The sequence below is a fragment of the Gouania willdenowi genome, chromosome 1 (genome assembly GCF_900634775.1).
Source record: "Gouania willdenowi chromosome 1, fGouWil2.1, whole genome shotgun sequence".
Lineage (NCBI taxonomy): Eukaryota > Metazoa > Chordata > Actinopteri > Blenniiformes > Gobiesocidae > Gouania > Gouania willdenowi.
In genome coordinates this window covers 21,411,699-21,435,605 of record NC_041044.1, presented here as the reverse complement: position 1 = coordinate 21,435,605, position 23,907 = coordinate 21,411,699, and the positions used below count along the sequence as shown (strand labels likewise).

The 23,907-nt window shown below is 37.3% G+C and overlaps 1 protein-coding gene across 3 annotated transcripts; it reads left to right on the top strand.

Moving 5' to 3' along the window:
* Window positions 1–896: 896 nt before the first annotated feature.
* Window positions 897–23,521, top strand: abcg2d (ATP binding cassette subfamily G member 2 (JR blood group)). 3 transcript variants are annotated; one of them, XM_028445613.1, is made up of 17 exons: window positions 897–1,003; window positions 7,293–7,349; window positions 9,303–9,534; window positions 10,498–10,557; window positions 10,634–10,748; window positions 12,118–12,270; window positions 12,377–12,534; window positions 12,870–12,964; window positions 13,842–13,943; window positions 14,319–14,569; window positions 18,688–18,770; window positions 21,033–21,122; window positions 21,203–21,324; window positions 21,389–21,543; window positions 21,818–21,907; window positions 22,466–22,578; window positions 22,686–23,521. In XM_028445613.1, exons 3-17 carry the CDS (start codon window positions 9,323–9,325, stop codon window positions 22,831–22,833), a joined length of 1,947 nt encoding a protein of 648 aa, XP_028301414.1. In that variant the 5' UTR covers window positions 897–1,003; window positions 7,293–7,349; window positions 9,303–9,322; the 3' UTR covers window positions 22,834–23,521. The 3 variants fall into 3 exon arrangements, with proteins under 3 accessions (XP_028301414.1, XP_028301404.1, XP_028301423.1); XM_028445603.1 differs by having other exon boundaries at window positions 12,870–13,021; XM_028445622.1 differs by lacking the exons at window positions 897–1,003; window positions 7,293–7,349; window positions 9,303–9,534; window positions 10,498–10,557; window positions 10,634–10,748 and adding an exon at window positions 11,177–11,300 and having other exon boundaries at window positions 12,870–13,021; window positions 22,686–22,833.
* The last annotated feature ends 386 nt before the right edge of the window (window positions 23,522–23,907 follow it).

Below are 23,907 nucleotides of genomic sequence, written 5' to 3'. Positions count from 1 at the left end.
TATCTGTCAAAAATTATATTAAACTGATTTACTGTATGGTACTTTATCATTGAATGTTCCTCTGTGCAAGTCACGTCATCTTTTAATCTGTAAATATGTTTACTTGAATGAAAACAGAAAATTTTAATTTTTTTCAACCTTTTTTTTTTGTATATAACAATCATTTCAACTATGGATTGATCCAAATATGAGATTAGCCACAGAAATTATATCACCATTCATGTCAGCATTTAGAACAATAACCAATCTGATCATTAATACTGAAACTAACAAAGTGGTTTAAATTTTGTTGTAGTCATTTTGTGTATTTTTTTTTTGTGCATTTTTTTATTTTGTATATATTTTTGCTTGTTTTGAGTTTTTTTGTTTATCATGTCATTGCTTATTTATGTTGTCATTTTGTGTTTTTTTCTCACTCATTTTTGTATTTCTCTCTTTTTTTTTTGCGGTATTTTTCTGTCACTTCGTGTATTTTTTATTTCTATTTATTTTTTGTATCATTTTGTGCATTATTATGGCGTCAAAAAATTAGACCGAGGGCCCGCTACTAGTTTGCCGATCACTGATTCAAACATTTGCAGAATAGTTTAATATCATGCAATATTAATATTAATTATGAAGTCTGCATTTTCCAGCATATTATTGAATTTAATTGAAGTCTTTGTTTTGGGGAAAAGTAATCTGGGTCAATGGGACAGATTTTGAGCTATTAAAAATATATTTCAATATTGTACTTTTTAATCCAATGCAGCCCAAATGTGTGCGCCCACAAATCCATAAACAAGCATTAAGTCTTTATGAAACCCGCAGAGAAAGAAGAGAAATAAAAGGAAAAGAGTGAAAGGGGAAAAAAAGTCTTTATGAAGCTACGTAATCAACGTTGTGTTCACGGAATCTTTCAATCTGGCAACGTCACTATAAGAGCGTCAAAGTGTGACATGAGGACATAAATCAGCTTTAAATCATATATAAACCTGGTCCTGGTCCACTACTCATCAGATAAGTATGTCATATTTTAATTTTTTTACAACAAAAGTCATAAACTTTACATTTTCTGATCCGCTTATCGTGAAACTCTAGCTAACAAGATACAGCTGGGTTTTTTTTTTTAATTATTACTATCGAGACAAATAATATTGAAACTTTAAATATTGTATCTTTAGCCGGGTTTTCTGTTTAAAACGTTTGATTGTGAAAACCCACAACTTGTTTAAGTTTCCGAAACCATCGCGTTAATTAGGGTAATAAGCCCCTTTTCACACTGGTTCAGTTTATCCCGCATGAGGTCAAAGGTCAAGAGGGATAAACTCGCCATAGCTGACGGTGTAGGAACCGAGTCTGACAGAGATTTTGATTATTTTAGCCGTTGAAGCGGTCGAATATGTGCTCCGTTTCCGGGTAGAGTCCGCTAGAGAGCATGGAAGTCTTGTCGTTCAGAGTCCCATCAATGGGAGAGGAATGTAGAGGCAGAGAAGGTCTGTCGCTTTGATACTGCTTCTCCCATCGGTTTTACTAAAGTGTTCGGATAAGTGCACCAAACCCGGGTAGAGTCCGAATCCTCCCGCTGGAGACCCAGCTAGCCGGAGTTTTCATTCACCAGGGGTGGAAGCGAGGAGACTGCCCCAGCTGAGCTCCTTACCATCGGTTTTTAAAAGTGCTCGGATCGGCATCAGCGGAAAACTTTGGACACCTCCTGGAGTCTGAATATGTGTAATATTAATAATATAAACACTATTAAAACACTAACGATCTCTGGAATAACATTACAAACGCTGTTAGGTTGGTGATATCAATAGAGTGAACGAGCTTGTTTACGATTATATCCCTGCGCATGCGCAGTTCCAGAGTGTGAAAAGGCCTATTAAGTGAGAACAGCTGTGATCAGTAACTATAGCTAGTTACCAAGTTTACTTAACTGTTGTTGGTTATTTTTGTTCCAGGACCTCATTAAGAAGCGGATTTCACATTGGTATTTTGTCTCGTTTCATGAAATGTTATATATATACAATATATATATGTATAACATTTCATGAATCTGACAAAAAACATCACCAAGAAAAAAGAAACATATTTAATAGTATTATTACTTTGAACTAACTCTCTCTTTAGTACTCCCTGTCATGCCATCGCATACCCTTAGGGTTATTATACTTCTTAAAATTCAATTTTTGTTTTTTAATTTTAATTTTCAGATTTTACCTTTTTTTTTTTTTCTTCCTCCAGTTTTAGTTGAACAAGTAGTTCAATAAACACGGGGGTGAAAAATGAATTAGTAAATTAATATACATAATTTAAGACCTGACATTATGTAATGTTTCTTTGCGTTCTCTGAAAAGTGCTTCAAATGGGTCCTACCTGTCTTTATCCGTGCTGAGTCAGCAAGTTGGCAGGTATAGCAGAATTATTTAATTTATCTTGCTTCATTTTGATTCTCCTTCTAACGTCCCACGGCTTCACCTGTCAAAGCCACTTTATGACGGACAACTGTGACGTCGGCTCCTCCCATGGCAGGAGGAGGGTGTTGTGTAAATGATCCGGCTGCATTCAACTCTGCACAGCCGCAGAGCGACTCTGGACGCAGGTAAACTGCGCCCAGAGACTCTCCATTGACTCGAATTGACTGTGAATGCACAACGTTTAACGAGAGTGGACGGTAAAGATTTTTGCGCCCCAAGGAGGAAACACGTCACCAATCAGACGCAGATGAACGAAAACAACTTTGCACATCATCATTATCTATATAATATTTATTCTGATTATCTAAATACAGATATACATTTGTTTCGTAGTATTTTTAATTAATTATTAATTTTTTTATTATTGTCTATGTCTCACTCAAAGAAATGCGGTGAGTGGTGGGGCGGCGCCCTTGCACCCTCTATTGGCCAGTCGCGACTGCCTAACCCTGGAACCAGGAAATACCCTAAAATGTTTATTTTTTTCGTTCATGTATTTTTAACTGTGACCCTAACCCTAACCCAGCAAATATCCTAAAATGATATTTTTTTTCGTATATGTATTTTTAAAGGTGGAATATGCCGTGTTAAATATGTTAAAATGAAAAAATATATATGACAAAAGCGGAATTTGAACCCACGGCAGCGTAAGGGAGGATATCTGAGTCATTCGCCTCAGATCACTTGGTTTTCGCATCAATAGACACTTCGTATAAGAAATTTGTTCTCTAATCTAGTGGTCCCCAACCACCGAGCCGCGTACTGGTTCGTGGACCATTTGGAACTGGGCTGCAAAGAAAGATTACAATTTATAAAAATTAGCAAAAAAGTATTTTATTTCCGGGTGTTTAATTAAAAAAGAAAAGAATGCTACCTACGCTTTATCGGTTTTATACTTTGTGCTTTGACGCACGCAGCCACACAACACAATCTAACTGCTTTGAGACATTGCTGGTACGTGGTGAATAAAAGGTTGGTGGGCTGGTCTGGTGACATCCTGGACGGAGGAGTGGGAGCAGGCTGTGGGCCTTCACGTATCAACCATTACATCCAGGACACAGTTGATGGTGCTAAAGGAGAAGACTTATCACGTCGCCAATTGAATCTTCTTGGGGCTCTATACTAACTTTTCTAGTGGTGGCACTGGTGCGACTAACTTTCTCGGTTGGTTGCACCAGCACAGAATTTGGACACACCCCTTTTTTTTTTTTTTTTTCCAAACCATGCATGCTGATGAATAGTTGACTTAACTGGCGTATCGTAGTTGAATGATATATGCAAAATGTTTTAATGTTTTAGTGTCAATATTAAGTTTTCAAGCAGTGGCTGAAATAACAGGTCATTTCTTTATATTATTTTAAAAGACGTAACAAAAAAGAAATGATGTACTTGAATTAAGTTAACAGTAGCATAACAAACTTAGCATCAGCATCGTTTCACCCCATGTAATTCAATTCAGAGGGTCCAGCTCTCATAGTGGGGTCTCCTAACCCTCTTCCCCTGGTCAGGGGTCTGCAACCTTTACTATACAAGGAACCATTCAACCTCATCTCACCAGGATTAAAGTCCTCCTGGAACCAAAAAATACCTTCTCAATGAAGACAATACAGTGTATTAAATTCTATACAGTTAAAGTTATATAGAATAATGTTTGATTTAATTTCACTTGATTTACAGTATATTGATCATGTAAATGGAAACTTAAAAACAGTTTAAAATAAAATAAAAATAAATTGAATCGGTCCCCACACAATTAAAATCTCAAGAACATCATGACAAAGTTGATTTATTTCAGTAATTCCATTCAAAAAGTGAAACTTGTATATTATGTTCATTCATTACACACAGACTGATATATTTCAAATGTTTATTTCTTTAAGTTTTGATGATTATAACTGACTTTTTTCTTATCTCAGAAAATTAGAATATTACTTAAGACCGATACAAAAAAAGATTTCTAGAAATGTTGGGCAACTGAAAAGTATGAGCATGTACAGCACTCAGTACATAGTTGGGGCTCCTTTTGCCTGAATGACTGCAGCAATGCGGCGTGGCATGGAGTGGATCAGTCTGTGGCACTGCTCAGGTGTTATGAGAGACCAGGTTGCTCTGACGGTGGCCTTCAGCTCTTCTGCATTGTTGGGTCTGGCGTCTCGCATCTTCCTCTTCACATTACTCCATAGATTTTCTATGGGGTTAAGGTAAGGCAAGTTTGCTGGCCAATCAAGAACAGGGATACCATGGTCCTTAAACCAGGTACTGGTAGCTTTGGCACTGTGTGCAGGAGCCAAGGCCTGTTGGAAAATGAAATCTGCATCTTAAGGAACACAGGACTTAAGGAAACACAGTGGACCAACACCAGCACATGACATGGCACCCCAAACCATCACTGACTGTGGAAACTTTACACTTGACCTCAAGCAATGTGGATTCTATGCCTCTCCTCTCTTCCTCCAGTCTCTGGGACCTTGGTTTCCAAAGGACATGCAAAATGAACTTTGATCAGAGAACATAACTTTGGACCACTCAGCAGCAGTCCAGTCCTTTTTGTCTTTAGCCCAGGTGAGACGCTTCTGACGCTGTCTCTTGTTCAAGAGTGGCTTAACACAAGGAATGCTACAGCTGAAACCCACGTCGTGCATATGTCTGTGTGTGGTGGTTGTTGAAGCACTGACTCCAGCTACAGTCCACTCTCTGTGAATCTCCCCCACATTCTTGAATGGGTTTTGTTTCACAATCCTCTCCAGGGCGTGGTTATCCCTATTGCTTGTACACTTTTTTTCTACCCCATCTTTTCCTCCCCTTTGCCTCTCTATTAATGTGCTTGGACACAGAGCTCTGTGAACAGACAGCCTCTTTAGTGATGACCTTTTGTGTCTTGCCCTCCTTGTGCAAGCTGTCAATGGTCGTCTTTTAGACAACTGTCAGGTCAGCAGTCTTCTCCATGATTGTGTAGCCTACAGAACTAGACTGAGAGACAATTTAAAGGCCTTTGCAGGTGTTTTGAGTTAATTAGCTGTCTTCAATATTGAACCTCTTCACAATATTCAAATTTTTTGAGATATTCAATTTGGGGTTTTCATTAGTTGTCAGTTATAATCATCAACATTAAAAGAAATAAACACTTGAAATATGTCAGTCTGTGTGAAATGAATGTATACATTACCTGTATACAAGTTTCACTTTTTGAATGGAATTACTGAAATAAATCAACTTTTTCATGATATTTTAATTATATGACCAGCACCTGTATTGTTTTTGTTGGTTTAGTTATCTTGCCAGGGATTTAAAACTTAAGGTTAGCCACAGGTGCAGGAAAGTTGATGGTCTGTAGATGTTGCAGTAGGTGTGGTCAGAAGGTGGCTGAGTCATTGCACAACGTGATTTATTTTACGTTAACAAATTGTTATATCTTGATTTTATTTGTCATTAATCATTAATAGCTTCAGTAAAAAAAATAACTATTTATTTCAATAGGGTTTTTTTAAAGCTAGAGGTAGCCATTGCATAAGAGTCAAAGAGCCACATTAGGCTCCAGAGCTGCAGGTTGCAGACCCCTGCTCTGGGAGAACCACAGCTGAACATCTGGCCTGGCATCATAATCACTTCTGGCCCCTCTATGTTGATTCTGGTGAGGTCCTCCTCTTTGGTGTGGAATTGTGAATGCGCTGCGCATGTACACTCTCCGCTCGATGCACTCTCTGCTCGGCGCCCCACATGCGCTCCGTCACTACGTCCGGTGAGCTGAGCGCACTCTACCCCCAACCGCTTAAAGCTGCAGTTTGTAGAACCCTCTCCCAGCTTCATTTTAAAACAGAAACCGAAAATAAACCTCCCTTACCGGTATATTTTGTGAAAGCTCTTTTTTTTAGACTAGTGACAAATGTATGGACGTTATCTTATGTTATGGGAGAGTTTTCTGGTATTTTAGAGACTCTGACATGAATGCACGTATCACTCTGTAGTTACTGTCCTGAACAGCGGCTGCTGTCATCAGCTCGTCCCCTCCACAAGCAATCAGAGGTGTGAAAACCATCACTTTGATCCAGACTGTAAAATTAATTCACCTTAAATATGCTTTTCTTAGGTTTACATGCAATTTATCCCGACTGTTCTCTCTCCCTTTGACACCAGTAGTGTGGCGGACCCTGCGCCGCGATGGACACTTCTGCTGGAATGTCCGTCATTACACTTTTATTACCGATGGGACTTGAACGCGTCTGACTTCAGTCGAGCAGCCAATAGTTACGCCCAAAGCAGCCCATGGAGCACACATTTTTGTAGAAAGATCCAAAGTCCAGCATCACACTCCTGGATTTCTAAACTTAATTTACTTCACTGTCCCCTCAAAACACTTTGATTACAATATGGTCAAATATTTTTGACCAAATGATGCCAAAAAAAACGTACATACTGCAGCTTTAACTAGTAAGTGTTTGATGTTTAAAATAAGCCACACTGCTTCTGTCCTTCATTTTTTTAAATGTTTATCAGAGAGAAATAAATCATTTCTAGGTTTTTCTGGAAAATCTGCCATATCTTTTTTAATATAAATTGACTAAACTAGTAAACATACATAAAAAATCTAAACACAAATGACTTAAGATGGAATACATCTTTCTATCACAGTTAAGCTGATTTTAAAACTCACAATCGACAAATTTTTCTTGACTGTCCTGCGCGTAGGTTTTGTTTGAAGTTTATTGTGCAGCCAGTGTAGGGTTAAATCCCTCTGCAGTTTTAGTGGGTGTCCTGCTGGTTGAGCTGAGGTACCTGTCCCACTCCCTACTGTCATGAGCTGATGTTATAGCCTGAACACTTTCTCTGCCCCGTCAGTCTGCAGCCGCACCACTGCAGAGGAAACCAGTGTTCTCCTCACATCTGAACTACTGGGTAAGTGACCGCCACAAAAACTTACTTTACTTTGTTCCCATCATGGAATCAATAAATGTCTTTGACTGTCTATGAATTCTGATTTCTGACATGTGTTGTTTATTTATTTATTTATTGGCAAAGTTTGTGTTCTGTGAATGAGTGGATTATCAAACTTACGTCACCTGATTTAGTGCGTCATAAACCATGATCACTATGAACAAAACTAAAATGTTGAAGTAACTCAAAGATGTGTACTGTAATTTCAAAACATAAATTAAATCCCCTTCAGCTTTATGGTAAACCATTTTCTGATAGGTCTCGCCAAACTGTCTGCTTTAGAAATAATTCCTCGTAAGGGATGTGTTTACATCTTTCTTGAAAATTAGGAAATTACCTTGTGATGGTTTTCACTTTACCCTCTAAAGATTCCAAACCGTGTGTGTGATTTCTGATTGTAGTTATTATTATTGTTAATAAGTAAGTCATTTTTATTGATAAAGCGCTTTTCTGAGATAAACATCACAAAGTGCTGTACAGAACAGAGGAAAAATTAAAACAACAGGAGCAACATCATAAAAGGAAAGTAAAACAAAGGTGAATTAACAACAACAGCATCATAAAAGGATAATAAATGGTAAAAATCCAATTAAAATCTATTTACCAAAGGCTTTTCTGAAGAGCACAGTCTTTAAATGATTCTTAAAAGAGTCCACACAGTCAAGCTCCCGGAGGGAATGGTGCAGGTCATTCCAGAGTCTGGGGGCCACAACCTGGAATGCCAGGTGTCCTCGGGTTTTAAAATGAGTTTTAGGGATCTTTAGGAGACCCTGGCCTGAAGTGTAGGGACACAACACGTCAGTGATATACTGAGGAGCCTGACCATGCAACGCACAGAAGGTCAGCACAATTAAGATGAAATAAAATTGGGGTAATGTGGGCTGTTCTGGGTGCACCAGTCAAACATCTGGCAGCAGCATTTTGGACAATTTGAAGTCTGTTCTGAGTCGACTTGTTGAAACAGGTGAATACAGAGTTACAATAATCAATGTGGGACGATATGAACGTCTGGATGATCATTTTGAGATCCGATTTTGACAACAGATTCCTCACTTTAGAGATATTATTATTATTATTATTATTATTATTATTATTATTATTATTGTATTTCAACATTATTTACATTTACCATATTCAGTTTAAATAAATTGGATTAAATCCAATCAACTGAAACAGAATTTGGGTTGAAGTCCAGATTTCTCAGGACATTTATCATTTTAAAAATAGAAAAAGAGGAACTGATAATCTCGAATAAATACACTTGTCTTTTTGTCTTTCTTTTTCTTTTTTTATTAAAACATGTGCATGTAGTTAATGTAAAAGCTGGTTAGATGAGTAATTATGTCGTTCTTCACATTAGGGGTTGTCTCAGTGTGTCTATTTGGCAATTTGGGACACAAATGTAATGTCTGATTTTGATATTTAGCTTGAATAACTAGTTATTTTATTGTCTGTCTTGTAACAAAATAAATGCTAGGAATCAAATGTCCTATTTCATTTGTTAGTACTTTTTGTTACATTTTCTTTTAACTTTTTTATTATTCAGCACAAAGGTTGCATAAAATAGTTCTTCAGAAATCATTTTGTCATATTATGGTATTTTATTTTGTGATAGATATTTGGTCTCCATCACTAACTTTAATTCATAAACTGTTTTGGGGAAAGCTAAACAAATATTCCAAGTGTATTTGCACCCATAGAAATACTGTCATCAATACTATCTTTATGTATTTCTCAATTTTGAAAAAATAAAATCAATTGCCAATACTTTGTGCCTTAGCAACATTAAAGCTGATTTTCCTACTATTTAATATCAAACTTTGTTGTTTGTGACAAACACCCTTATTTTAGATTCAGGGGCTTCTATTCTCGTTGTTACCCATGTTGTGACCCTGTTTGGTTCATTGCTGGCAGGGTTTTCACTGTTGAGGAAGATGGAAAGTGGGTGTCACATCAACATTGCTATGGCAGAAGATGCTGGGATCAATGGGATAACAGGGTCAAAGGTTGGCACAGCGTCCGAGGCGAGCAGCCAGCTGTGTGGTTCCACTGTGAGCTTTCACAACATCCAGTACAAAATCCACCTGATGAACGGCTTCCTCTGGAAACGCAAATTCACCCCCAGGGAAATCCTTGTGGACATCAAGTCAGTCTCTATGTGGTTTTATATATATATATATATATATATACAGCATCTTTATCTTTTTATCTTTCTATGCAAATGCTTGTTTTCTTCTTTTTTATGCCTTGATTTGTTCAGTGAAAAAAAGTGATAAATAACGGAATCTAAGGAATGCCTTTCAATTTATTATCTTACATGACAATATCACATTGAAGCAGGTCAGAAAATTGATGAATGGACAATATTACATTATTGTAATTGGAAGGTTGATTTTAACTAATTATATCCCAAAGGATTTTCAACATTATGACATGAAAAAATAAGAAATAATGTTGTAGTTTTTGCTCAATGTTAAATTCTCTTGTAATGACTTTGTTTGAAATTAGAGAAGTCTTGTTACAGGCTGCAGTATGGCTCATTGGGTGCTTATAAAAAAAAGGAGGACAATAGTGAATAGGCTCTTACAATGGTTTCTCTCTGATGGTATTAAATACAGCGGACATTTCCCATGGAAGAATGAATCATTTCACACAAGTGTTTGGGCCTGTTAGTGTTAATTACATGATATTAGGCATGGGTCCTTGCAGATAATCTCTTTGATGCACCAATGCACCGGGTGCCAGGGAATAGAATTATACAGCATCACGTGATTGGCCTCTAGACTTCAGTTCAGCCTTTTTTGCTCCCACTTGGCATCACCGGCTCTTTCTGGTGCTTTTGAATGACTGTTACCTTTGAGAAGAAGGCTTTCTTTGAGGATTTTTCCAGCGAGTTCGCCAAAAAAAAAAAGCTACTTTATGCTGGATAACTTAGAACAATCAATTTAGGCTAAGCTCTATGAGACTAATGATTTAAGTGGTTCAAATTATTAGCTTAAGCGCCAGCATTTTTATTTGTATTTACCATAAACATCAAAACAATCACAAAAACAAAAACAAACAATGTGTTTTCCATATCAGCAGTTTTACTTCCTTATCTGTGTTGTAGTGGGATTATGAAACCTGGCCTGAATGCTATTCTTGGCCCTACTGGAAGTGGAAAGTCATCGTGAGTTCAGCAAATATTTATATTATAAATATAAGAGGGGCATGCTTTCATACAAATGCAACTGACATGTTTTTAGGTTCTTGGATATTTTGGCTGCAAGAAAAGATCCGGCCGGACTTTCAGGAGAAGTGCTCATCGATGGATACCCACAGCCTCTAAACTTCAAGTGCCTCTCTGGCTATGTGGTCCAAGTGAGTCTAGAAACTACCTAAAGGTTACCTAACGGTTACCGAACAGTACTAACCATTCAGGGACAGTGAGAAATTATAAATAAAGCTGTGCCATTACCTCCGCCAAGGAGGTAACATTCTCACTGGCGTTTTATTTGTTACTTTCGAAAACGAAAACGGTTTTCAGAAGTATGTTGGTCAGTTTGTTTGTTTATGTGTATGTGTGTGTGTGTGTTTGTCTGTTTGTTTTGGTGATGTTCTGGCTACCAAAATAAAATATATAGATATATATCCCATTCATTTTTCCCATCCACACTGTGGAACTCTTGTTAAACATTGTTTTCGAATACTGATGATGACATCAACAGTGATGTCATCAGCGTACGATCGTGTACACAAACAGACAAACACATACACACACACACATAAACAGACTGACCAACATACTTCCGAAAACCGTTTTTGTTTTGGAACAGTGTCTCCATGGAGACGTACGGATCCGATCGGCCGTTTTCGAAAGTCTGCGCTAAACAAGCGCGGGTTCATTTGTTTGTTTGCAGGATCACGTCAAAAGTACTTAACGGATTTTGGCAAAATTTTATCCAAAGATAGACCTTGCGCCATGGAAGATTCTTTTAAATCCGGAACAATATTCTGATCCTGGATCAGTTTCAAAAATAAAAAAAATCCCCATCTCCCATTATTGACGAAATTTTCATTTTGGTTTGTAATTGGCAGATTTTATTGAAATTTAATTTAGTTATGTCTGGTTGGTTCCTCAAATTCATCACAGAGTTGCATCCAGATCAGATCTGAACTGCATATTTTATCGTGATTTTTCCACAAAATTTGGTTGCCCATATCTTTGGACCTAATGTTTCATTACTAATGAGAATAAAAAGTTCTTCCAAGCCTTTAAAGTAGGAATGTTCATGATCCGGCTCACCGATTCAGCTAACTGCTAAAATCTGACAAGGAGGAGAATTAATGCTTATTATTATTATTATTATTATTATTATTATTATTATTTCTTTCACTGATATGTTTAATCTGTCTTTAACTTGAAAAAACAGTTTTCAATCAACCAGCCAAAGTATAGCTTGTGTATGTTAAACTATAAAGTAGTTTAGACCAGTTTTTCTTCTGTTTGGCTATAAAATGGCAATGAAGTACTGGTAGCTACAATAACATTAACTTGATGGATAATAATAATCACAATAACCTGATGGACATGCATACAGTAAAAGCACTTCTTAGTTTAAATTATAGTTAACAGAAAAATATAACATGTATTATTTACAGAGTAAAGCTAAGTTAAAGTTAAGGGTTCTTATAGCTGATGTGATACACTGATGATCTTTGACCTTGTGTGCTTCTCGCTCTTTTCTAGGAAGACGTGGTCATGGGTACCCTGACTGTGAGAGAGAATCTGAGTTTTTCTGCAGCTCTGCGGCTGTCGAGCACCGTGTCGCAGAGCGAAAAGGAGGCGAGAGTCAAACACCTCATCCAAGAACTGGGTCTCACTAAAGTGGCCGACTCCCAGGTTAATCATCCCACATCACTCACCGCTGCTGCCATTAGTGGTTTGCCTCAGAATGTAAAATAGTGAATCGTTTTGTGTGTGTGTGTGTGCGTTCGCTTGCCTTTAGGTAGGTACGCAGATGACCCGGGGAATCTCAGGAGGAGAGAGGAAGAGGACAAACATCGGCATGGAGCTCATCATTGATCCTGCGGTTCTCTTTCTGGATGAACCAACCACAGGGCTCGATGCCAGCACTGCCAACTCAGTCCTGCTGCTGCTGAAAAGGTCTCGCATGATAAACGGATACACTTTTTTTTAAATTTTTTTTTTATACTATATCATGGCCTTTTACAATCATTCTGTTTAACAGTCAAACGATTGAAGCTCACTGTACTTCACATACAAAACACAAATCACACGAGCTCCACATGAAGATGTTCCATTCCAAATTTTAACTACATTTTCTGTTGTTCAGGCTCCACAATGTTAATGTGTTTTACAGACATTATTTCTTTTATATTCAAATATTACATTTAAGCTTGGAGTATTATCTATGGTTTGCATTTTGGTTGAAAGAAGGACAAACGTGAAAATACTAATAATTGTGTGTTTGTTTTCAGAATGTCCTGCCAAGGAAGAACAATTATAATGTCCATCCACCAACCCCGTTACTCCATCTACAGACTGTTTGACTCTCTCACGCTGTTGGTTGGGGGTAAGATGGTGTACCACGGACCTGCACCTAACGCCTTGGACTACTTTGCTGACATTGGTATTTATGTGTTATTTAAACTGTCAAATACGATCGATTAACTCACTGACTACATCACTGAGACAACAGCTGAACTAAATGTCACACAAATAGCGCATGTGTCATTCATTTTTGTCAATAGCTAATACGCAATGTAATGTAGACAAGATGAACTGCTAAATCAAAACCAGCATTAGAGAGAAATAATAATAATAATGAAGCCAGGCTGGTCTGGGTATTATAGAAACTGCTGATATATTTAGATTTTCACACACAACCATAATTAATGCTCCAAAAGAGATGAAATATTCAATCAGTGTCAGTCCAGCTGAAATTAATCAAGCCAGTGGTTCCCAAGCTTTTTCTGCTGTACCCCACTTTGAAGAATGAAAAACTCTCAGGGACCCCAACCCCCATCGCAACAAAATAAAAAATAAAATAAAAAAAATGTGACCTAATTAAAAATTTGGACTCTTCTTCGAATCTCAACAGTAACATAAAATTTGCAATCACAAACCTTTGTTCAGAAATAAAGCTCTTTATTAATTAAGTGCAAAGAACTTGCTATAGATTCAGCAAAGCCATTCGAGCACCCCCATCACCTCGCGTCCCCCTGGTCATGATGTCACGCCCCCCAGTTTGGAAACCACAATTTGTTTTAACAGGACAGCACACTTTTCATTTCTTTTTCTTTTTTTTCAAAGCACAGATCTATGAATCAATAAATCTGCTCCTAAATAACATGTTTTTTTTAAATAAAGAGTCCAGTGAGTGTGGTTGCTAGACGTGTCATATTGTGTGTGCACTAAACTTAAACTGTCTCTCTATGCTTTGTGTTGAGGCTATCACTGCGAGCCCCACAACAATCCAGCTGACTTCTTTCTGGATGTTATTAATGGGAACTTCACAGTGAACAACATGACATCAGTGAACAGCTCTGAAGGTCGTATCTACTGTATCTGTCTGTCTGTCTCTGTCTGTTATGGTGTTTACAAATAGTGAATAAATAAAACAAACATTAGTACTTTAAATTAGGGACTATTATTAATAAAATACTGATCCACAGTTTGTTTAAAAAAAAAAAAACTTGGATATTTCTCAAATCCATAATGAAGTTTTACGCTCAGGTTGTAGATATTAATCAATATCTAGTCATAATGTTAATAATTTATAATGTAAAAAGACCAGTTTTCAAAAACCAGTTCAGCAAAACCATATATCAGTGAAGGCAATTATTCTTAATTTAATATAAAAGTAAATAAAATCCTGTTTTGAATAGAAATATTGCACCTGTTTGACTCTTGTTCACCCCCAACAGATGTGAACTTGGAGGAGCTCAGTAGCTCCAGGCAGAGCATTGAGGAGCGCCTGGTACTGGAGTACAAGAACAGCATCTACTCTAGCAACACTCAAGCCGAGCTGGAGCAAATCCTCCTGGATAAGAAGTTCATAATGCATCCAGCGGCCCGCACCATCACATACAACAGCTCCTTCCTTCACCAGCTACAATGGGTTCTACAGAGGACCTTTAAGAACCTCCTGCTGAGCCCTCAAATATCTGTTGCTCAGGTAGACACATGCATATTCATAAAGTTTAGCCTGTAAGTTCCTCTGTCAACTCAGCTTACATACCATTCATTTGTCCTTTTTGCAGCAGTTGGGTTTTTGTTGGAAGAGTTTCTTGGTATGTAGTTTGTGTGGCTTATTTTTATTCTGTTGTTTTACGAGGAATAGCCTTTAAGGTTAGTAACTTAAGGTGCGTTCACACCGAATGCGACCACAGAGCTGCAGTAGCTGCCATCGCCCCTGATGAGTCGCTTGCACATAGTGGTGCTTTTTGGTCACTCCATCACTTCATCGTGTGTGTGTGTGTGTGTGTGTGCGTGTGCGTGTGTGTGTGTTGTGGCAGGGTAGCGAGAAAGAGAGAGGGGCTTTATGTCGCTTAAAAAGTTCAAATTTTTCAACTTTCTCAAATTACACACGTCACGTCGCTTTACGGGAGATAACTTGAGATCGCGTCATTTGTATTGATTTTAACGTAGTCGCGTTGCTTCAGTTACTTCAGTCGCGTTCGATGTGAAAGCACCTTTAGACAGGTGTGTCCTCTATGGTAAAAGTCACGATCGACCAGGAAGTCAGAACATTGGGCTGGTACAATATGTCAGGGTTGGGGTCAATTACATTTTCAATTGTTCATGTTCAATTACAATTCAATTACGACTCCAGTGACCAGCATTTTTTCCAATTCCAATTAAATTTAAATTCTGTTTTATCCTCAGAAAGTCAATTACAATTGCGTTTTCAATTACTTAAATTCCATTACAATTAATCACAATAACTGAGCCTTTAATTAATAACCCCATGAAACTTAACTTTCCTCTCGTGTTAGCTTCCTGTTAGCATCTCTAATGCTAACAGGTCCTAAATTAGCTGTAAAATACACTTTAAACAAATATCTATCATCCAATTTCTTTCCTGTCTAATGGTTACCTTGTTAGGCTGCCTAATCAATGAAAATATAGGTATTAATATTTATAGTGTGGGTGTATGAGCCTTTTTTTGTGTCAGTTCACCCCTCGGTTTATATATTTTTTGAAATGGTAAAATGTGGGAAAGCTTAATATGAAACACATTTTAATAATTGTGAACTGCATATGTGTAGAACTGTATATAGAACTGTAACACAGTTCCCTAGTATACAAAATAACTATAATAAGCAATTTTGATAGAATTGTAATGGCAGTTACAATTACAAAGTCAATTATCTAAACTCAATTACAACTTAATTACGATTACAACAGAAGCCAATTTTTTTAATTTTAATTACAGTTATAATTAAGCCACAATTGTAATTAATTATCAATTACGCGTTTACAAATATAATTGACCCCAACTCTGCAATATGTTTTGGTTTATTTTTAGTTTAGTTTTCAGTCTTCATCAGAGGCATCTGCTGATCGCTTTGATGTGTCCTTTGAAGAAAACAAATTGGCAGTTGTCAGTCGAAACATGTCAGGAGATCAAAGTGGATTTCCTAGGGAACAGCTGTTTGAATAAATGAAACCTTAACATTATTCAAAAAGAAGACAAAAAGAATCTTGCTTGAATTATTGTGCTAGCATGTTCATTATTTTCACAATAGCAACAGAAAGATAAACTCTTTAACAGGAAGAAACCCAAGTGCCAAACTAGATTTAGGGCAGGGCAGCAGACAGAATGAGCTTCAGGCAAAACATTGGAATACAAGGTGGTTAGACTGGAAAGCCTAGAAATGAGGACGCATCAAATGGAGAGAGTGGAAGAGACAAGGGAGGATGGCATGGACTTCCATAGAGAGGGACATGGTTATTGCAACGTCAAAAATGGAGCATTAAAGGACTGAAAGAATAAACCAATATTCCTCAGCGAGCTATAGCAGCATAACTTGAGAAAGGCTCACAATAACACATGGGACCCCAACTATACGTTTAGTTTTGAAAGTAGAGAGAATGAGCTGCCTGGAAAATAGTTCACTTAAATGTGTTTAAAGCTGATATCCGGAGTTTCTGAGAGGATATCTTGAAGTCCCGCCCTAAACAGCTCAATTTCCTCCCCCTGCCTCTGCAATCTACCAGAAGCCACGCCTCTACTTATCTGCATGTGCATCGCGGAACATAACAAGGTCACATTGGGTTGCATTGATATAGGTCTATGGGTCAGGTAAGAGCCAAAATCATATTTACCTGTTTGCTGTTGTGACGCGCGGCCTTGTTTCCGTGCACAGTTCTGCATTCATTTTGATTGACTCAAAAACAGGAAGTCAAAGCCTGTTGGCTGTGTGCGATTGTTTCCATTTGTATAGGAGTCTATAGGACGAAGGAGGGACTTGTATACATTAATGTATATGAACGATCACCGGCAGTAGACCATAGTAAAAGAATCTTAAAAGAATCTTGAAAGAATCATACATAAACATAGATTTCTCAGAAACTCTGGATATCAGCTTTAAGGTATTTTACAAATTGATCACTAAGAGCTTTGTATGCTACCTTGTGAATTTAAAATATATTCTAGATTTTAAAGGAAGCCAATGAATGTACGCCAATGCTCTGTTAGTACTCCTGCTGCAGCATCTAGAAATTATATTGACATAGTAACAACAATTATTACAATAATCAATTTTCTTCTGTAACAAATACATGGATTAAGTTTTCAGCTTCACTCTGAACTAAGACGTTCCTGATTTTGGAGATTTTATAAAGTGGAATAAGGCTTTCCTAAAGACCAAGACTTCTTTGAAAGAGTTAAAGGATAAGTCAGTATAGAAAAATAATGCCAAGCATTTTTACTGTGGTATTAGGTGCCAGAGAAATGCCATCCAAGGGACCTCTTTGCTCTAATAATTAGTTTTTGTGGGGTTTTGCACCAAAATGTAAAAAAGCTTCCTTTTTTTAAGAAGGAAAACAAACAGCTCGTCCAGGATTTTACCTCCTCAAACCCTGATCACCAAGTAATGAGTTTTATTAGCCAGTGTACCTCGTCTGCTTGCATAGATTAATAGATCTGTGTATCATATGTATAATATTGAAAATGTATACAGGAATGTAATAATGTTGTTGCATAGTGAAAGCATTCTTGTGAAAAGTATGGGTGTTAAAACAGAACCTTGTGGAACTCCTGTAATAACTTTAATGTGCACTGAGGAGTCATTATTAACATGAATAATAAGATTTAGCACATATCGCTGCTTCTTTGCAGCACTAAATAGTTAATAATTTACTTTACTTTAAAAACTTAATTTGTATTCATTAGAAATCTTATCTGGTTAATTTTGTATTCACAGTATACATTTCGGGGTCGTACAAACGAGAAAATATCATCGCAAATTAGATTATTTTTTATGAAATAGTCAAACTTGACACAACTTTAAAGAAAAGAGCTTTAAATAACCCCTGTCACTGCATTGAACAGGTAACATGGACACTGCTTTGGAGTGGTCAACTTATTGCACTCATTAGTCGCCCCATGGCTGCAAAATGCCATCAGAAGTCTTCCCACTTTAAGAATTATTAACAGTCAATTGGCCCTAAATAAGTCAAAGTAATCCTGTGAGTGGGGCTATTGGCAGCGTGGGGGCTGTAATCGGCTTTAGTGACTGCTGTGACCCCACTCTTGTCTCTCTGGGCTTGATTTTGAACTGATATCATATCAGGCCAAAGCCCCTCAGCCCTGCACTGGGAGTCATCACATGATGGCGCCATGACCCGTCCCTCCGCTGGCCCGTTCCACATGAGGTGCTGACGGGAATGAGTTGAAAAAGGCTCAACCTTATTGGCTTATCCACTCACCCTGGGAACCGCTTAGTGCTGTCATAAGCTGTAAATTGTCAGGCTTAAAACGAGCGTCGCTTTCACTTTTCTCACTCTTTTCTGTCATCTTCTCCCCCTAGCTTGGCTAGAGGATTACGCTTAGGGTGGGGGGGGGATTACACTTGAACTATCCTTCTCATTGCCTTACAACTGTGATTCCATTTACCGCCCTCGTTCCTTATTGAAGCAATTCAACATTAATCTCAATTGACTCAAAATTGGCATTAGTTTATTTCTAAAAAGCATTATATCTTAGTACCTGCACACTATTTAATAAAATGATCATTAATTGTTGGTAGAAGACCCTTCAAGAAGTTACCGCATCCTCGTTCTTTGCAGGTAGTGGTCAGCATTTTCCTGGGACTCATCGTTGGAGCCATTTTCTTTGGGGTCAAAGATGATCAGAGTGGTATCCAGAACAGGTGAGGGAGTCCATGTCACATCTACATTTATTTTATACTTAATGCACTATGTGAAACGTCCCCTTATCGCACTGTTTAGTAAGGGCTCTGTTGTCGTTTTTCAGTTAATGACATTACAAAATTCAATATCTTTTCCTTTTTAGACAAAGGATCTATGAGATCTGAGGCATAGCTGTTTTGTTTTTTTGGGGGTTTTTTTCAAACAACTGACATGTAAGCTTGGAGATGTGAGTATATGAAATGTATTCCCCTTTCAGCATTGACCTTTCTGTGTAGAGTTAGGGAAGCACACGCGCTTCATTTGGACAAACAAAGAGTTATTTTAATATGCTGTGGGCATGGCAAAAGCACATTGGAAACACAAACTGAACCAAATCAAGGTGTTAAAATTATTAGCTGTTTCTGTCCATTTGTGCCGATTCCAGGACTCCATTTAAAAACTTTGACTCGATAATTGTTCTAAAAAAAAATCAGGCAAAAGAACACGTGTTGGTATCTTTTTTTTTTTTACACCTTTGTTTGTGTTTTACTTTGTTTAGTTGTGAATCAAGAATGTGTGACTTTTAGAAGAAATTACATTTATGAATATAAATGCTGAGCTATGGGATTTTAGAGAAAATCCTTGGTCTTGGAGCCCAGAATGATATTACAGCAATGCTAGCACGTTAGTCCAGTTTTAAAGTCTTTACACTGGCTCCGAGTCAGCCTCAGAATGAGGGGTGGGAACCTCTGGGTACCTCACGATACGATACGCGATACAAAGCTCACAATAACGATTATCTCATGATATGACGATACTGTGATTATGGATATATTGGTCAGAAATCAATCTACGATAATCTATGACATTACAAGAAAAAAAAAGATTAAGTGAAAACATTTTTTTTAATTTTCTATCTCTGAAAAACAATAAATTGAAAAAGTGTCCTATGAACAATGACACTATTTTAGTGCAACATTTCTGTAAATAAGTGTCAACATACCAATGTAAACAAATAAGTATCTCTAATAGTGCTTTCTGTAAACAAAAAATAGGGTCTTTCTTACCAGTGACACCATTATAGTGCAATATTCCAGTAAACAATATATTGGTTCCTTCAACAAACAGTGACAACATTTCTGTGAACACCTACCTGTATATTTTAGTGAAAAAGCAGAAAAGATTTAAAAAAAAAAAAAAAAAAAAAAATTGATACTTAGCAAGAGCATATCAATAATCGATCGTGCGAAAAAATATCGTGATATATTGCCGTATCGAGATATCGTCACACTCCCTTTAAAGTTCTGCTGCTGTGTATAAATCTGTGAATGAGTTTAGTTCGGAATACATCAGTGAGATGTTAGTCAGGTATGAATCCAGCAGGTCTATCAGATCTAACTATTATCAAACATGGTGACGCTGCTTTTAGTTGTTATGCTGCAAAGAAGTGGAACAAACTGCCAAGCAGAGCAGAAGTCAGCATTCAATGTGAAAAAGTCCATTTTAATTGTTAATTTAATGGCTTTAATTTTTTTAATTATTGATTTCAAACTCTGTTTAATGTCCTAAATGTTGATTTTTAACCTCTGTTTAAAGTTTTCTTTTGCTCATTTAATCACATAAATTAGTGGTTCTCAAACTTTTTTGGCTGAAGTCCCCCCTTTCTCTTATTTCTGAACCCAAGTCTCCCCTTTGTCCAACTATAACATTTTGCTTAGAAAACTATTTAAAAACAACTCTAGAGCATAACGATGGAATTAACTAGTGATAACACACATTTTAAAGAATCTGATTTTGTAAATAAGTGGAAAGAAACAGTATTTAGTGCAGTGGTTCCCAACCTTTTTTGATATCAATAATTTCTGGCGACCCGAAAGACATGTTTTTTCTAGAATTAGTTCATGTTCATGATCATGTTTGAGCTTAGATATTTTTATTTTTACTGCATTTTAGTTGAACTAGATTTATAGTTGTTTAAGATTGTGTGTTGTTTTAATTAAAAAAAAATAAATTAAAAAAAATAAATAATAATAATAATAATAATAATAATAATAATAATAATAATAATAATAATAATTCAAAAAATTAAAAAAACTGAATTTTTCTGATTTTACACTTTATTTGTTAATTTTCCACTGTGCCATCGCGTACCCCCATTTGAGGAACTCTGATTCCGTAAAATGCACTACACAAATAAATGGTCTAAAATCCCCCAAACACATGGATTGGATGGTTGAGAGCAGACTGTGCAGCTTCCTCCTTTTGTTGGTTGTTTGTTGCAGGATGGGAGCGCTCTTCTTCATCACTACCAACCAGTGTTTCAGCACCGTGTCTGCAGCTGAGCTCTTCATCATTGAAAGGAAGCTGTTTCTGTACGCACCTTGATCCTGATTACAGCATGGCACGAGTAGAATCAGACTGAGTCATGCAGAAGCTGTTTCCCTTGTGACAGACACGAGTACATCAGTGGCTACTACAGAGTCTCCGTCTACTTTCTCTCCAAGATCCTGTCCGACATGTTTCTGCGCACCATCACCTCAGTCGTCTTCAGTTGCATTGTCTACCATTTGATCGGTGAGAGGAACTAATTAGTAAGACGTTGAAAGGTTTATCACTTATAATAACTGTGCTCACTCAGGGCTGAAGAGCACGTCAGCAGCCTTTTTCGTCTTCGTTGTGACTGTGACTTTGGTGAACTACACGGCCACAACCATGACCATGGCCATCTCCGCTGACCAGAGTGTGGTATCACTCGCAAATATGTTTTTGTCCATTACCTTTGTCTTCATGATGGTAAGAAACACTAACATTTCAGGAGAAACAACAGCTTAGCTAGTAACTGCTGTATAATAAGTCATTTAGACCATTTTTTAATTGATCAAGTAATATATTTGATACAACAAAAATGGCAATGGATGTAAGTTACCAAAATGTATATTTCTGAGTAAACTGAGGTCCAGCAGAATAAAGCAGATCAGAAGACAACCTGCTCTACCATCTGAGCCACTGTCACCCAACCATTTTAGCACATTTTGAATAAAATCATCGTGTTTCACTGTGGTTTTAGATCTTCTCAGGTCACCTGGTGAACCTGCCCAGCATCATGGAGTGGTTGGCTTGGCTCAAGTACTTGAGTATTCCTCGTTACGGGCTTGCAGTAAGTCACATCTGAAACACTGTTGATGGTCTAAACTAGTGTTTCTCAAATGGGGGTCATTGCGTACCCCAAGGCTAGGCTAGGGGTACGCAATGGCACTACTTGAGAAAGAGAGAAAAAAACAAAACAAATGAAAGCATTACAAATATGGGATTTTACAATGTTTATTTTTAGTTAAAAATGATAATCACAAAATCAATGATGGAAATGATCTTGATTGGAACATGAACTGAATATACCAGTCAGTCTGGGTCCCACAACAGACAGGAAATGATAAAAACTATAGAGAACCTGAATTCTGTTCAGGAGACACTAAATACTGTTTCATTCCAATTATTTATAAAATGTGATTCTTTAAAGTGTGTGTTATCACTCATTCATTCCATCATTATGCTCTATAGTCATTTTTTCATATAGTATTGTGAGCAAAATTTTGTAAGCGGACAATAGGGGCTCTTGGATTCAAAAATAAGAAAAAGGGGGTACTTGAACCAAAAACGTTTGAGAACCCCTGGATCCTCAAGTTATCCACCTTCCTAATTTGCTCTGCTCACTCAGGCCCTGCAGATCAACGAGTTTGTGGGTTTGAAGTTTTGTGAGGAGATTGTAAACCAGAACTCCAACATGTCGACTGTAGTGAGCAACGGCAGCATGAGCACATTTGGAACGACGTGAGTAGAGCCACACACACACACACACACACACACACACACACACTTCACTGGTTCAGGATGAAGACTTCTCCTAAAGCCTGACCTGCTCACACCTGCTTTTCCAGATGCACGGGGGAGCAGTACTTGGACTACTCTGGAATAGACTACACCTCCTGGGGATTGTGGATGAATCACGTTGCTTTGACTGTCATGGCGCTTATATTCCTCATCATTGCCTATCTGAAGCTCCGGTACATCAAGAAGTTCACCTGATGTGTGACACAACCACAAAATGCAGCTGTTTATGCAACTCTACAACAAAGATGATGTTCTCATCCATGAAAGTTTGAGTCTAAGTTGAAAGTTCATTCATTTGATTTAGGCAGATAATCACTTTGATATACATTATCGTTCTGTTGATTACAAATCCTCTGAGATAAATCAGTTCAATAATCTGTTAAGCACCACTGCTGATTGTTGACCCACAGTAGAGTAGATTAAAGCAGAGAATATCTCCTAAACGTTGGGGTCTAGGTTGAAGATTGTTTGTGGAAAACGTATTAAAGAATGACCAACATTGAAAAATAAGATAAGCTAGCTAATGCACCTGGAGAAAAGCACATCTTGGAGGAGTTCAGGGAGGAGCATGTTCCTCATTTTTCTCTTCTGACTAAGCGGAAAATGTTCAAAGTGTCAAACCAGTGGAATTGGTCACAAGAATTTAATGCTGACTTGTGTTTATTTGTGTATACTTTATTTACATACGATTACAGTTGATAGGTTTATTGTACTTTGTACCATTTTACTTATTGATATTCATTTAAGTATAACATTTATATAAGAAGTAGCAATAGGTCCTGTAGTGGTTACAGTGTTACAATAGTTGTTCAAATGAAAGTACCATGTTTGTATTCGGATACTTGTGCAACCTTTTCTGCACACGTAAAAATGTTGTCTTTAAAAACAATTAAGCAAAAAAGCGTCTTTGTTCTGATGTGTTTGATGTTCTTTGTCCAGCTACCAGATTACACAATCCCTTTTGGAAACATTTAAATCATGAATAGATGTCTATATCCATATTTTACAGTCATGTTCTGGGAGGGAGGGCAAAGAGCATTCAGAGAGCGCACACCTTCACCAAGCACCAAATATTCTCTTTGTCATATGTTGGCATTTATCTGGATCACTGATCCATAACACAATTTGATTGCGAGAGCGGACATGGGCTCATCTGTAAAAGGTTGCGTTTGCTGGTTCAATAAATGGGAAGAAATTCAAATTCTGATGTAGCTGGTTATGATTTACAGTCCACATAAACAGAATATAACCTAACCGCTAACAGACGTG

Bases quoted from the DNA above. Each gene is read 5' to 3' on its own strand.
- abcg2d (XM_028445603.1), top strand. From the start codon at position 9,323: ATGGAAAGTGGGTGTCACATCAACATTGCTATGGCAGAAGATGCTGGG. The intron at 13,022-13,841 runs GTATTTATGTGT...CTTTGTGTTGAG, and splicing joins GGACTACTTTGCTGACATTG to GCTATCACTGCGAGCCCCAC. The intron at 13,944-14,318 runs GTCGTATCTACT...CACCCCCAACAG, and splicing joins ATCAGTGAACAGCTCTGAAG to ATGTGAACTTGGAGGAGCTC.